Genomic DNA, 14,758 nt, shown 5'->3' on the forward strand with positions numbered 1-14,758 from the left:
GTGGGTAGATCGCCACAGCTTTTTGGGAGGAAGTGAAGATCATGGCCTGGACACTCAGGTGTGGTGTTCTGTCAGCGTTGTCCCAGATGACCTGGCCTCCGTTCACACACAGACATTTAGGTCTGTGAACTGACTCACATCTGGGAATTGGAGGAGACACTTTAAATCTCTAAGGGAAAAACAAATGTTTAAGGGCACAGATTTTCAATTCCTATAAACCAGTTACATCAATTAGACTTTAAGGGAGGAGAATGAATGTTTTTGTGTTTAAGAACTAACAAGAATGCAGCTGGGGAAGGTGAAACATCGCCTCTTGGTCCTCCGTCTGTTCCTCGGGGAGGTGAGAAGGGTCCAAGCCCCTGTCTGTGTTACTTTCCTGGGGCTGCTGCACAAATCACCACAAACTGGGTGACTTAAAACAGCCGAAATTTCATCTCCCGTGGTTCTGAGGCCACAAGTCAGAAATCAAGGCATCAGCATGACCAAGCTCCTTCCAAGGCTGTAGGGGAAACCCTTCCTTGCCCCTAGCTCTTGGGGACTCCTGATCCTGGCATGTGGCACCATGACTCCAGTCTGTGCCATCCATCTTCCACATGTCTTCTCAGTGTCTCTGGGTCCTTCTCTGTCTCTTCCAAGGACTCCCATTGGATTCTGGGCCCGCCCTAACCCAGCAGGATCTTACCTTGATTGCTTCTTACCTTAATTACATTGCCAAGACCTCATCTCCGCATACAGTCACATTCTGAGGTTCCCAGTGGACGTGGATGTTGGGGGGCCACTATTCAACCCACCGTGCTGTCTCAGAGGGTCGTGTGGGGGTAAATGAGGTAATGCACATAAAGCAGTCTGCAAAGTGCCAAGTTCATAACAAATCATCTATGTTAGCTGTACACATGTGTGCACCCGTGTGTCTGTATGTGTGTACACATGCATGCATTTGTGCGTACAGGTGTGTGTATGTGTGTGCATGCATGTGTGTGTATATAACCATTTTGTTATTTACTAGATTTACCAAAGCCTTATTTCATTACTTATTTAGCCAAAAGAAACAGTAACTTTTAATATTTTTCACTCTTTATAAGTGTTCTAATTTGTTTTTCTGGTTTTTGTTTTCATATTATTTCCTCCCTTTGTCTTTTTCTTCTTTCTTTTCTTTTTTAGGTTTATTGCTGTTACTATTCTTCAATATTTCTTTTCCTCCAAAAACTGCTCTGGCTCTTTGGGCATGTAGCATGTCTGCTTTCTCAGCAGGCAGCCTCAAAGCCTGCTGGTGATTTTCCCCAGTGAGCATTTTCTTCTTTATTTCCTGTTATTATTCATGATACTCATAGCTCATCCAAAGACCACTGTCTCTCCAGACCTATGTTATGCTACATTATTGATTTCTTCAGGAGAAACTTGCCGCTCTGGCCTGCCCCGATCTCCACCTCACCCCCAGCAGAGTGCCCTGAGTGGACTGGTCCCTGTCCTAGGTAGTACTGGGCACTAACCCAGACCCTGGACTCTGTGTTGGGCATTTCAGCGGGACCCTACAGTCTGTTATCAGAGACTGACTCTGAGTTCCTGGCAGAGCTCCGAGAGGGATCTGGCTGTAAGAGACGGGCTCTGGGGTGGCCTGCATCCTAAGTACCTACCTTGGCAGTGGACTCTAAGCCAGACCCCTGATAACTAGACTCTAGATGGCTAAGGCCCAACCCAGACTTCTGCTTTCTCTCCAGCAGTGCTCATTTCTGAAATGAAAAAGCAAGTCCACACCAAAGGAAATACTGGACTATTTATTGCAAAGCTAGACTGGCAGCTCAGGGAGCAAGGAAACAGTACACAGCAGGCCCTTCTGTAACAGAGGTGTTGGGGACCAGGCAAAAGGAGAAAGAAAGGGGGAGGGAGAAAGGAACTCATACGTAAACAGCCACGTCTTCCAACTGCTCTTCTGCTCCTGGGAGCTTCCCGATCAAGAAAAACCCCTCAAACCCCTCTGATTTGCGGTGCTGGGCAGGGCTGGCAATGCGCTCCCCAGGCTGGGGTCTCTGATGAGCACAAATGTATTCAGAGAACATAGAGCATCCTCAGAACTTGGCAGCAGTGCGTCATCTGGGAGGCCAGGCACACGTAGGGGGAAGGAGGTGGGCAGCTCCTCTGGGCTTCTGTCCCAGCAGGAAATGCAGGAGGTAGCCCGTCTGTAACCCGGAGGCCACCTGGGCCGCAGGAACATCACCAGCTTGGAGTCACCGTCCCTTTAGTATTAGGCGGGTCTTCCCATCTCCAATGAAGAGCCTACAGAAAAATGGCCCAGTGAGGTCTCCAGTCCTCTGAGGGGAGAGACCCAGCCCTTCGCCAAAGGTCTCCAGGCCCAGAATTCTCCAGAGAGATGCTTTCCTTTCCAGCCTCAATAGTCAATTCCCCTTGGGGAAAGGGAGAATCTCCTTCCTGTGTTCCAGCTCTTTCCCTGAAGATTCTCACCTCTGCCGCTCCAAAAGCAATAGACAGACAATTATCAGGCTTAGCCAGGACTGAGGATGGGCAGTGATGGCAGACACCCTACACCAGCCCAGCGACTGTGCTCTCCCAGACTGTGGGAGGAAGGTCCAGCTTGTATCAGATCCAGACCCTAGTCCCCACATGACCTGGAGCAGAAATGACAGGACCCTACAGACTTTGGAGGGTCACAACAGGAGAGTTCAGGGAGAAGCAGTCAAGTAGATATGATCCTTCTGCTAATACCAAACTCATCACCCACCACAGGATGCTATGGAGCACTGTTTACACTGTAGGTCATGTGAACGGCACCTACTAGCAGGCAGGCTCTTGGAGGCACCATGTACATGGTTTTCTCTGTGGATGGGGCTCCCTGGAGTTGTACGACAGCCCCGTGAGGAACCACTCCTCCCCTCTCTTGGTGCACAGGCTTGTGCAGGGAAGGATGATCTTGTCCTGACTCCAGACACAGCCAATAAGCCTGCCTGACCCTCCCCATCATCGCTCCAGTGATGGATTCAGAGGTGGACATGTCCCAAGCTGGGCCAGTCCAAACCAGTGAACACCAGACCCTGGACTTTTGCTAGAGGCTTTGTTCTAGTGGAACTAGAACAAAGTTCTAGTCATTAAGTGCTGGGATATAAGCCTAGAGTTGTTGGTGAGCATCTCAGCTTCTCCTGGAGAGCCTCTCAGAGCATGAGCCCTGCTCAGAGGACACGAGAGCCCTGGGAAAGAACAAGGCCTAAAGACCTGGCCTGAGCACCCACCTAAAGCCAGCGCTACCTGTGAACTTTTCAGTTCTGTGAGCCAGTCAATTCCCACTTGTGACATAAACTGTGTGGAGAGGGATTTCTGCCTCTTACAACCAAAAGTCCCAGAGCCAAAATCTTTGCTTCTGAAGAAGCCTCCCTCTTCCCTTCTTTAACCCCAAGTGAGATTCTAGCCCTGGACACTCTGGGAGCCCATCAGAGGGGCTAGTGACCCAGGGTCACACTCCTACCTGATGAGCATTCCTACGAGCAGACTGGCCAGGAGCGGGCCCAACCAGTAGATCCAGTGGAAGTCCCAGTGATTGGCCACCACGGCAGGTCCAAAGGCACGAGCAGGATTCATGCAGGCTCCAGACACGGCCCCCCTGCAAACACCCAGCCACTCAGTCACCAGGATCCCAGCCAGGCCCCAACTTACATCAAGTTCATTACCACAAATAGGCCTACGTCACAGAGCACCCAGGAACCCTCTTGAAGCCAGCATATTGTGTGGCTCTGGAGGGATCCCAAAGAAGGCACAGGTGAAGAGACTATTAGCACCAGGAAGTGAAAAGCTTGTCTGTCACCCCTCACACACCCTTCTAGAACTATAGCCAGCAGAGAGTGTTCAGAGATGACAGGCGGAGACGATGGATCTAGGTCCTTGCAATGTTGAAAAAGCAGCCGTCAGCCATGTGAACTTTGGGGTCAAGCTGACCAGGATTCAAAACCCAGCCCAGCTATTTCTAGCTGTGTGGCCTTTACTGAACCCCTCTGTGTTTCCGTTGAGGTAAAAGGACCCACCTCATAGGCTGTCACCAGGAGTGAATGAAGTCATGCCCTTATGACCTGTGACTCATGTGTAATTCGTGTACAAGTGTTTCATCTGGCTAACCCAGTTGAGCCCCTTGTTATGCTACAAGCTTGGGGCCCAGAGCCTCCTACAAGAAGTGGGGCTGTTCCCCAGGAACTCCTCTCCAGTTCTGGTGTCTGTATCCTTGCCCGGTTCAATCCGCGCCCAGCCGGGGAGTCGAAAGGGCGAGTCAGTTGGCGCAAAACGAACCAGTGGCCACTAGGAGGCAGCAAAGCACCGCTGTAGCTTCACACATCCCTTGCGCCCTTCTCCCCCACCCCCAAACCCACCCAGGTCCCCAGATCCCGCCTCCGAACCAAAGGATGGCAGAAGGGTGTGCGGCAGAGCCAGGAAAGGCTAGACTGTTCTGCGTCCAAGAGGAAGGAAGCAGGTGGACATTAGGAAGGGGCTCCCTTGTCCTCTTTACCGGGAGATTTGGGCTCTTGTCCCACATCTGTCCCTTAATTTGCCACTGTCCACGTGTCCTCTCTGAGCTCCTCATATATAAAATGGGAGAAATAATCCCTGACCCAAGCTTGTTTCCTCAGCCCCTTCGCGGGTCCCCCTGAGGGGCTATGCCTGAATGAGTTAAAGGGTGTGGAAGCTCTGTGTGAGTCCGAGGCAAAAGCCTGGCTGCCCATTGGCTGAACAAGCCAGCCCACAGAAACGTTTTATTGATGCTACAGAAAAATGGAAAAGCTCACATAAGAAGGCAGGCTTCCGACTTCCCTGGAATGATGGTGGAAGGGTCACCGGAGACCCACATTCCCTCACAGCAACTGCTAAAGGTGAACAACGGTGTCTCCTTCAATACGCCAGGCCTCACCACTCCCTGCTGTCTGCAAATGCCTGCCCACTTCCTCTTGTTTGCATCACCTCCGTGGCCCCTGTTAGTAACCGAGTCTGTGACCCTCAGGTAAGCGCTGCAGACCTGACCTCCTCCAGGGCCAAAGGTTGGCCCATAACTCACCCTGCCAGGATGTCCACAGTGACGGCAAAACCGATGGAGAACGGAGCCAGAGGGCCCTGTGTCTTCTGGTTGATGGCGCCCATGCATACGGCCAGGGCCAGCAGTGTCGTCAGGATGAACTCCGCCACCACTGCCCCCACCACCTGCCCCGACTCCTGGACTGTCACAAAGGCCGCCCCAGATGCGTTCCAGAACCTCTCTTCAGGACTCACCGCCTGCGGAGAGCAGGAGCTGACTCAGTGTGGTCAGGGAGCAGGCTGGGAGCTGAGGGGACGGGGCTCAAAGTGCATGCCCCCCACCCTTAGAGCAGTGACGGGGTCTGTCCAATCCGCTCCAGTTTTTACCGTGTGGCCCAGTGAGGGCCACTGGACTTCTCTGAGCTTCCTTTCGCTCATCTATAAAATGGGATCACCCAGCAGTAGCTGCAGGCATTATGGGCCCGAAGCTTAAGTAACTAGATGACCCTCTTTGAGAAAAAAAAATACAAAAATGCCTTCCTCAGCAAACTTTGTAAACCTCTCCAGCCAGATGTACCCACTGCCGGTGCCCCCGTCAGGCCCCTTGGAAGAGATGAGGGAACCCTGATGCCAAAGCCCCATGAGCTTCACAGGAAATGAGCCTCAGGGGTCACCCTGGCCCTTGGAGCGGGAAGATGGCAAAGCAAGCTTTTGGACCCTGGCCCTAGATCTGGACTCCACTGCTCACCAGTGTGGCTGAACTTGGGCCTAACCGGTGCCTGCGTTTCCTCCCCCATAAAATGGGGGCACTGATCATCAGAGCTCCCAGCAGCAGCAGCAGGTGCCTCTAAGAACTGACTGCAGCTTCCTGGGACATCCCCGGGAGATTTAACGAGACAAGATGTGCAAACCCCTTCACAGGAAGGGTGTGCTCAGTGACCAGAGCTTCTGCCCTGCACTGCTCACTATTGTGTGGGGCAAGTTTGCAAGCGGCCCAGACGGAGGGAGGCCTGGGAGATGGGTCTACCTGGAGGATCAGAGCGGGAAGGTCCAGGCCCCATTCTGCACACAGGGGTGGGGGTGGGTGGGGGGTGTCTCAGAGGGAGACACGGCGAGACCAGGGCAGGGAGATAGCAAACTGGAACTAGAGACCAGTTTGCAATGGGCCAGTGCTTAGAGCTACAGACCAAACCCCAGCCAGGCTGACAGGAAGCCCTTCTCCCCACACCCCATGCCCCCTAAAACACATGCCTACAAGGGCTACATTTTGAAGGGCCCCTAGTTGGATGGAGACTTAGCAGCAACAGGGAAGAAAGAAAGAAAAGGGAAGGAGGCATGAAAGCAGGGAAGGACAGAGGAAATGAGTCCGTCCGTGGAGTTGTGTTTGCAGCTGTGAATCTTCTGTGGGGGGGAGGAGAAGCCGGCTGTCCGGGTGGGAGAGAAGGTTCCAGACATAAACTGAATGCCATCTCCCATCACAGGTAGAGGAACTCTGTTTAAAGGTATGCAGCCTGGAGAACAGCCAGAGAAGTTAGTCCAGGAGTTTCTGAAGGAGAGTAACCCTCAATTTGTAGAATGAATGAACAGGAGAATGAATGAATGAATGAATGAATGAATGAAAGAAAATACACTAGAAACATTATCCAAAGCCAGTCCAAAGCCCGAAATGGTCTCAGGAAAAGAAACTTCATGCCCCAAACTCTTTCAGGTCTGTCCAGGGAAGGGCTATGTCCAGAGATGAATAGAACAGGGTGTGTTTGGAGAGAACCAAAGGGCCCCTTCCCGGGAGAAAAGGACCCACCCAAACCCGCTGGAGGAAAATCCCATGGGAAAAGAGCTGGGCACCTCCCACTCCCCACACCCTCACCACACTCCACCAACCCAGCCCCCAGGAGAAGCACCCACCTTGGCCAAGGCGGCCCCAATCAGCCCCCCACATAGTTGGGAGATCCAGTAGGGAAGGAGCATCACCAGGTTGAGGCCTCCGATCAGCGTGGCTGCCAGGGACACCGCAGGATTGAAGTGTCCACCACTATCGCCCACAAAAGCAGAAGGAAGCCTTGAGACCAAGGTCTGGGCCGGCTCCCCCAAGAGAATGCCCATCTGGCACCCCAGGCTGGCCTTGCAGTGCAGCAGTGAGTCCAGGACCTCGCCTGAGTGGAAAACAGGCACCAGATCCCACCCATTTTCCCTGAGGAGCCAGGTGGTGGGGCAAGGGATGTGGGTGAGGGCCGGGGAGGGGAGGGCAGCCCCCTCCTGACCTACAGCCAGGCCCCAGGGTGCCCAGAGGAAGAGCATGGTGGGTGACCAGCCCTCTACTCCTTCCAGACTCACTCAGAGCTCCAGCCCTTGGGAGATGCAACCACCAGTCAGAATGAGACCCCCAACTCCAGATTAGTGGACACAGAGAGGTGTCCTGGCCTCCCCTTAAAAAAAAACTCCCAAGTGGCTAAACTCTGATTGTCCCCAGGCCAGAGTAAAACCTTTTCCCCATGTCGACCACACAGTGACCAAGCACTTGGCGTGGGCTAAGCTCTTTCTGTCATGTAATTCCCACACCGCCCCGCTGGGCCTTGCCTCCCACCTCTGCCGCGTACTGACCACAGAGCCTTGGACAAGTCACATTGCCTTTCGTAGTTACACCAGTAAAATGGGAATAGTAATAGAAACTACCCCCAAGGGGTTGTTGTGAGAATTCACTGAGTTCTGTGACTGGCCCTTGGCTGCATTGACTTCTTGTGGGCTTGAGAAAAAATAATGTAAAAAAACCCTCTCTTCTTCCCTTACTTGGGGTTCGGAGGGGGACTTACCCAAAGCCACAGAGTTCACAGGCTGCAGAGATAGGATTCGAACTCGGGCAGCCTGACTCCCCACTGCATACTCCTATCTACAGTGCTCTTAGAACCCCAGGTTCCTGCCCAGGGTCCCTGCCGATAGCCTTGCTCCCCACTCCCGGGGCCACCCAGATTGGCCCAGACTGATGGCTTAGAGCTGGTCTTACCTGATATTCCCCAGGGTGGCGATGAGGAGGCCCAGGGCCAGCCCGTGCGCCAGGGCCGGCTGCAGCAGCCCTGTGTCTGTCCCGTTCTCGATGACCGACAGGCAGCCGATGAAGATGAAGAGGGCAGAGCCCAGCAGTTCCGCCAGACAGGGCTGCAGGAACCGCTCGTACCAGGACCCACGACACCTGCCCCCCATGCTTAGCTCCTTCGCCTTGCCACTGCCAAATGCACGGTCACACATAGACACAGCTGCCTGTGGTAGGAGAAAGGGGGTGGGCACAGGTGGGCGGAGCGCCCCCAAAGAAGCCCCCAGCACCCCGGCCTTGAATCGAGTCTCAGCACCCTCTTGCACGGCCAGGTGGCAGGGGCAGCAGCCGGCAGTGGCTCACCTCTGCAGACATCAGGGCCAAAGTGACCTGGAACCTGCTCGTGCCTGATCTGCCTGGGAAACCTGCACCTGCTCTTCTGGACACTCTTATCTCCAGGACCGGGCTGCTGATCTTGCTTCAGACTCTGTCTCTTTTAAAGGGCTGCAGAGGCTCCCCGAGGGTGCCAAGAAAGCAATAAAGCACTGTGGGAGGTGGCCCTGGGGCCCAGAAGAGGATTTTTTTTTTTTTTTAATCTTAACTGGGCAGGGCCAGGGATGGTCAAGGATTGCTGAGGTTTCTGCCAATGAGGGGAAAAGGCACATCACCTGGAGAGCACTCCAGGCCGTCCCCAGCAGGTGACGGAGGGCCCAGTGCCCCCCAGCCCCCTGTGGTCACCATCAGGGTCCTCCAGCATGTGGGCAGGAGGAGGACCCCAGTGGGTTGGGGCTGTGCATGGGGTACACTGGCGAGATCGTCTTCAGTGATTTTTTCCACGGATTCCCTCAGACACCTCCTCATATCTCAACCCCTACACTCACTCACCCTCAAAGCCTGATCCAGGGCTGAGCATGTGGACGGATGACGTCCCCTGATGGTCAGAGGCAGCTGAGGCGACACCGTGTGCCACAGCATAGCCTGCAGGCTTTGGAAACAGGTGCCTGGACTGCAGTCCCAATTCTGCTGTCAGGTGGTCGTGAAACCTTTCTGCTGTGGACGGCGTAGCAGTATGAGCAGCATGGGATTGTGTGTGGTTTGAATGAGTTAACATAAAAAAGAGCTTATGACAGTGCCAGACACATGAGCAACACAATAACAGCATCTACTAATTAAGAATATAGATTTATGGGGGAGCCTGGGTGGCTCAGTGGATTAAAGCCTCTGCCTTCGGCTCAGGTCATGATCCCACTGTCCTGGGATTGAGCCCTGCATTGGGCTCTCTGCTCAGCAGGGAGCCAGCTTCTCCCTCTCTCTCTCTCTCTGCCTGCCTCTCTGCCTACTTGTGATCTCCGTCTGCAAATAAATAAAATCTTAAAAATATATAGATTTATGTTTATATATTTCTATCTATTGAGCAATTTCTACATGCTTTCTACCTATGTAGTATCTCATTTAAACCTCACAGCAACCCTGAGAGGTGGTACTATTTTTATAGCTTGTTATACAAGGGGAAGTGGAAGTTTAGGAAAGTTATGTTTCCCAGGGTCACATCGGTTTTGTGATTGCAAAACGGGTGGGTTAAGTCACAAAGGACAAATACTGCCTGATTCCACTCATATGAGGTCCCTGGAGCAGTAAGATTCATAGAGATTAGAAAGTAGGTGGTGGTTGCCAGGGGTTAGGAATTGGGGAGTTGTTTAATGGGTACAGAGTTGCAGTTTGGGAAGATGAAAAATTTCTAGAGATGGATGATTGCACAATATGAATATAGTAAATGCCACTGAACTATATACTTAAAAGTGATTGAAATGGTAAATTTTATGTTGTGTGTATTTTACCACAATTCGGGGTGGAAAAAGCCTTGAGGGTTAAGCCACTGCAGTCTACTGCCTTTCTAAGATGAATAGATGGACAGATGGATGGCGGATGAAGAGAAAGAGGGAAGGAAGCAAGAAGCAAGGGAGGGCGGGACAGAGGAGGAATGGGGCAGGGGCAGTGGAAGGAAAGGAGGGAGATGGGTTTCTTTATGCATCACTCAATAAATATTTAAATATTAAATAAATAGTAAATATTAGAACTAGTTCTAAGAGCTAGCTGGAAAAGTAGCTATGACTAAAACAGGCAAAGATTCTTTCAGTGCTCCTAAGTATTATCTCAGTGCCTTTCTGTACAGATAGGGATGCGCGGAGAAACAGGTCAGCGATAAAAGAATTTAATGGAAACGTCTACTGTCTATTGACTGCACACTGTGCTAAGCCCCCTGCATCTATTCACAACAACCTTGTGATTTCTCATCCCTATCTTCAGATGATAAAATCAAGGCAAGGAGAAGTCGAAAAATTGCCCAAGGTTGTATAGATAAAAAGTATCTCTTTCAGGACAGAGAAGACTCATCAAGGGCATGACAGTTTGCCGAAAGCTCTTCTCAGCTGGAGGCTCCAGAATGTAGCCCCTCTTTTGAATATCTGCACATCTCGGGTAGTTCCCTCCTCTGCACCCACAGCCCACCGTACGCGATGTCTCTTGGACCCTTCCTCCTGTGTCCCTGCAAACGGCAACACGAGACAACAGTCCAGCCTTCGGCTTCCCCCATCTTCTTCATGCTTTGTCCCAGTCCTGCCAAGAGCTGCTTCGAGAACATTTCTCTCCTGGTTTCACCCAGGCCTCCATCAGTTCTTGCTTAGTCTCTTGAAAAAAAAAAATCAATCAATCAATCAAATGGTCATGACACAGCTGCCAGGGTCTAGGCCCCACACTGGCCCCCCCACCATGCAGTCCATCGCTTAACATTTACAGTCACCGCAGGAGGTGGGAACTCCCAGCTGGGCCTGCTCTAACCCCTCATCTGGACGCCTAGGTTCACCCATTTTAATCTGTTCCTCTTGTACTGGGAGCCAGAAGGCCACAGTTGGGCACGTGGGTCCAGGTGGGGGGCTCAGCCCTTTCTGCCTTTGCCTGCTGGCTTCTCCTTCAGCCTTTTCAAGAAGAAAAGAAACTTTTTCAAGAAGAAAAGAAACCCCACAAGGTAGTTGTGTATATTAAATGAGACCGTGCCCTGAGCACAGCGCCCAATTCAGAGCAGGTGCCCCATCAATAATCCCTATTACTACGTTTTGTCGGAGTACCTTTTCATCAGAGCAGGCTCGTCCATGCATCAAAGAGCCCAGCGTTTTGATGGCTTCACATAATGCATATTGATTCCCTGTTGACAGAATAGTTCATAGCAGGCCCTTTATGACATGGCGACTTAGAGATCTAACCCACTGCCACCATGGGGACCCACCATCTAGGTCACCAGCCAGCAGATGGGGGAAAGGGAAGAGGTAGAGAGGGTTGTGCTGGACGCTTTTATGAGCTAGGCCTAAAGTGGCAAATAGCACTTTCATGGATATTGGATTGACTAGAACTCGGGCCTGTGACTTCGCCTGACCACAAAAGAGTCTGCGAAATGTGATCTAACCATGTGCGCAGGAGGAAAAAGAAAGGTGTTCGGTGAGCACTGGAGATTTTTGCCCCATGACAGTGACTGTTGTGGGGCTCCCCAGACTGTCCGCCTCATCATGTCCTTCCCTGCACTGAAAGCTTTCGGCCCTTCCTGTGGCTTCCAGGACAAAACCAACCCCCCAGAGCCAGCCGCAGAGGCTGTGAGTCCTGATGTGGGAAACAAAGGCAGAAGAGAAATTATTAAATTTGCTGACTACCTACAGCCCACTGACAAGTCCTCAAAACAGGCAGAGTGACATTCCTCTAGGGGCTCAGCTGCCTCGATGTTGATTGCTGAGGGCAAAAGGCAATCTTAGTCCAACCCGCATGGACCTGTGAGTCTATTTTAACATACAAAAATTCCTTTGGAAACTTCCTTTATCTCTACGGCCCAAGATACATGCTGGCAATCATCTCCCAAGCATATGACACTCTGATACAAATCTGAAGGGTCTCATGATGGAGTTTTTGTTAAACAGTAATAAATGACATTTTCCCAACCACAGCTAGCCCCCTCAGGATCCTGGAAACCTTGTTTCCAGAATACCTGGGAGACTTGCATTATCCCTAACCCCCTACCAACTTGAAAGTATATAATGGGTCATTCCTCACGACCCCAGTGCTGCTCTTTCTGCCCACAGGTCCTGTCCTCGTGCCTTTTTTTTTTTTTTTTTAAGATTTTATTTATTTATTTGACACAGAGAGAGAGAGAGCACAAGCAGGGGGAGTGGCAGACAGAGGGAGAAGCAGGCTCCTTGCTGAGCAGAGAGTCCGGTCCGGGGCTCAATCCCAGGACTCTGGGATCATGACCTGAGCCAAAGGCAGAGGCTTTAACCCACTGAGCCACCCAGGCGTGCCCCTGTCCTTGTGCTTTAATAAAACCACCTTTTTGCACCAAAGACATCTCAAGAATTCTTTCTTGGCCACTGGCTTCGAACCCTAACATATTTCCTACATCAAGTCTTACCCCTGGCTCATCTCCTGCCACATGAGCCCTAAAGAATGTGTCAGAATGAGCCAGGTGCCCGCACCCCTCGCTGTGTATGCTGTTCCCCCTATTTGGAGTCCTGTTTTGCCCTGGGGGCCAGCTTCTACTCCACATTCAAATCTCAGATCAGGCAACCAACTTTTCAGTCTTCCAATCCCAGGTCTGGTTGACTTGACCAAGGCCTCTCAATTTGATTCCTGCTTTAGTTCAAGAAGTCTCTGCAACTGAGGCACCTGTCTGCCATCCACCACCAGGTCCAGATGGAGTATAAAAGCAGGTCTATTTTATCCTGTTGCACTGTCCTTCTTTCCTTTCTCATTTTGATACCTGCTCTGTGGTGCAAGAATGTGATGCTGGCACCATGGCAGCTATCTTGAGACCATGAGGTACAACTTACCAGAAGGGCAGATCTTTGATGATATCACCAAGCCCCCAGACTAACCCCAAGATCAACTACTTCTGGCTTTCTTGTTAAATAAACCTGTACTTCCCAGACTGTGTACCAGGGCACCCCAGAGAGCTGCACTGAACTCACAGAGGGACTACAGGGTATTATAAAATTTCAAAGGAAATATAATGATGCTCAATATCTGTCAGACAGCACATGAATGACTAGCTCAAGGTTGTTCAAAGTTGTAATATTAAATGGCCCTACATTCCTTCCAATAACATCATGTCTTTGCAAAGCTGGTTTTATGGTTTTTTGCCGTAGTAAAACGTAAGTACCACATAAAAATCAATGTGGAAGAGGAAAGATAGGTGGTATGTCCAATCTGATTTCAAGGGCACTGGGCAGTGCCTAAAGGTACACACATCCCACCTGCAGTATGTAAGAATGGAAGTTATTTATGAACTCAATTCAACTGAGTTATTTACAGTCATTTGAGAATGAAATAAAAATATAAGTAAAATGTTTTTCCTTTCAATATATGTGTATTATTTTTTTCAAAAGGCTACTAAGTTGTTTGGACATGAATACTTATACTACGTTTTGGGGACCTGTTCATTTAATAAATAGAACTACTAGGTCTTCCCTTCAGCCCAGGAATGGCATAAACCAAGAAAGTTTGGGAGCCTCTGAAATAAAATGTCCTGTTTTGAGAACTGGGAGTTGAGTTTCCTATCACTGGTAGCAGAGAACGTTTTCAACTGATACACTCCCTCCCAAAATCCTGACCAAACTAGGCTTTCAACTTAATGATTTCTTCTTGAAACCAGCCACTATTTTTTTTTTTTAAGATTTTATTTATTTATTTGACAGGCAGAGATTACATGTAGGCAGAGACGCAGGCAGAGAGGGGGAAGCAAGCTCCCCGCTGAGCAGAGAGCCCAATGCGGGGCTCGATCCCAGGACCCTGAGATCATGACCAGAGCTGAAGGCAAGGGCTTAACCCACTGAGCCACGCAGGTGCCACCAAGCTGCTATTTTTAATGCAGATGCTTGACAATTCAGGCTGATCCTGTGACGGGCAGTCAATGCAACTTAGAGCAGAACCTCTCAGCTTCTTTGAAGCAGTGGCTTTTTTTCTATCAAAATCAACGAGCTGCTGTTTTCAGCGTACAGTTATTTGGAGCTTAGGGCAACATACTTGTTGAAAAGGAGTCTAGTCTGTGCCCGTTCTCTCTGCTGAGCGGCGGGTTTTGTTTGAACCTGAGCCTGTTCTTTTCTTATAGTAGCCACCAGCACCCTGTTTTCTCCCTGACAGTGTCAAGTTCAAATATTATTGTCTTTTTAAAAGATTTTATTTATTTACTTGAGAGAGAGGGAGCAAACAGGGGGACAGAGAGGGAGAAGCAGACTCCCCAGGAAGCAGGGAGCCTGACTCGGGGCTGGCTCCCATGACCCTGAGATCATGACCTGAGTGAAAACCAAGAGTTGAGTCTTAACTGACTGAGCCACCCAGGTGCCCCCAGACGTTGATGTCTTTTGAGTTACTGGTAACCAGACATCGGACATGTTGGTTATTTAGAGCCTTTTACAGCAGGAGGGCATCAAACTAAGTACCCTACGAAGTCTCGTTGGTAAGCATTCATTTGTCACCATCTGTTTATGCCCAACAATAATTAAAATGGTCGAGTAAGGGCCACCATTTACTAAGGACCTCCGGTGAACTGGGACCTTGAGCTTAACCCACACGCACGATCTTGTCCTTTTTTTGCTTCTACTGTTATCCTTTTGTCTATTCTCCAAATTAAATATCTCTATTAGAAAGGAAAGCCAAATGATCAGCAAACATGAAAAGATATTCAATCTC

At 50.6% G+C, this 14,758-nt stretch overlaps 1 protein-coding gene across 3 annotated transcripts; it reads right to left on the bottom strand.

Moving 5' to 3' along the window:
• Positions 1-1,754: 1,754 nt before the first annotated feature.
• AQP8 (aquaporin 8) lies at positions 1,755-9,215 on the bottom strand. Of its 3 annotated transcripts, XR_004281687.1 has the most exons (7): positions 8,396-9,215; positions 8,006-8,259; positions 6,910-7,036; positions 5,048-5,262; positions 4,782-4,964; positions 4,029-4,296; positions 3,524-3,610 (listed from the first exon to the last, which is right to left on the bottom strand). XR_004281687.1 is itself a non-coding variant. In XM_032326881.1 (6 exons), the coding sequence occupies exons 1-6, from the start codon at positions 8,405-8,407 to the stop codon at positions 2,226-2,228; spliced, it is 792 nt and encodes a 263-aa protein (XP_032182772.1). In that variant the 5' UTR covers positions 8,408-8,683; the 3' UTR covers positions 1,755-2,225. The 3 variants fall into 3 exon arrangements, 2 of the variants coding, with proteins under 2 accessions (XP_032182772.1, XP_032182771.1); XM_032326881.1 differs by lacking the exons at positions 4,029-4,296; positions 4,782-4,964 and adding an exon at positions 1,755-2,274 and having other exon boundaries at positions 3,476-3,610; positions 8,396-8,683; XM_032326880.1 differs by lacking the exon at positions 3,524-3,610 and having other exon boundaries at positions 4,204-4,964; positions 8,396-9,207.
• Between the last annotated feature and the right edge of the window lie 5,543 nt (positions 9,216-14,758).

This window comes from Mustela erminea, chromosome 20 (genome assembly GCF_009829155.1).
Source record: "Mustela erminea isolate mMusErm1 chromosome 20, mMusErm1.Pri, whole genome shotgun sequence".
NCBI classification, from domain to species: Eukaryota; Metazoa; Chordata; class Mammalia; order Carnivora; family Mustelidae; genus Mustela; species Mustela erminea.

Excerpts from the sequence above, each read along its gene's own strand:
- AQP8 (XM_032326880.1), bottom strand. Across the intron at positions 7,037-8,005 it reads GCCACCCTGGGGAATATCAG|TGGTGGACACTTCAATCCTG; the intron begins GTAAGACCAGCT and ends TGTGGGCGATAG. Across the intron at positions 4,965-5,047 it reads ACTGTGGACATCCTGGCAGG|GGGCCACGGAGGTGATGCAA; the intron begins GTGAGTTATGGG and ends GGTTACTAACAG.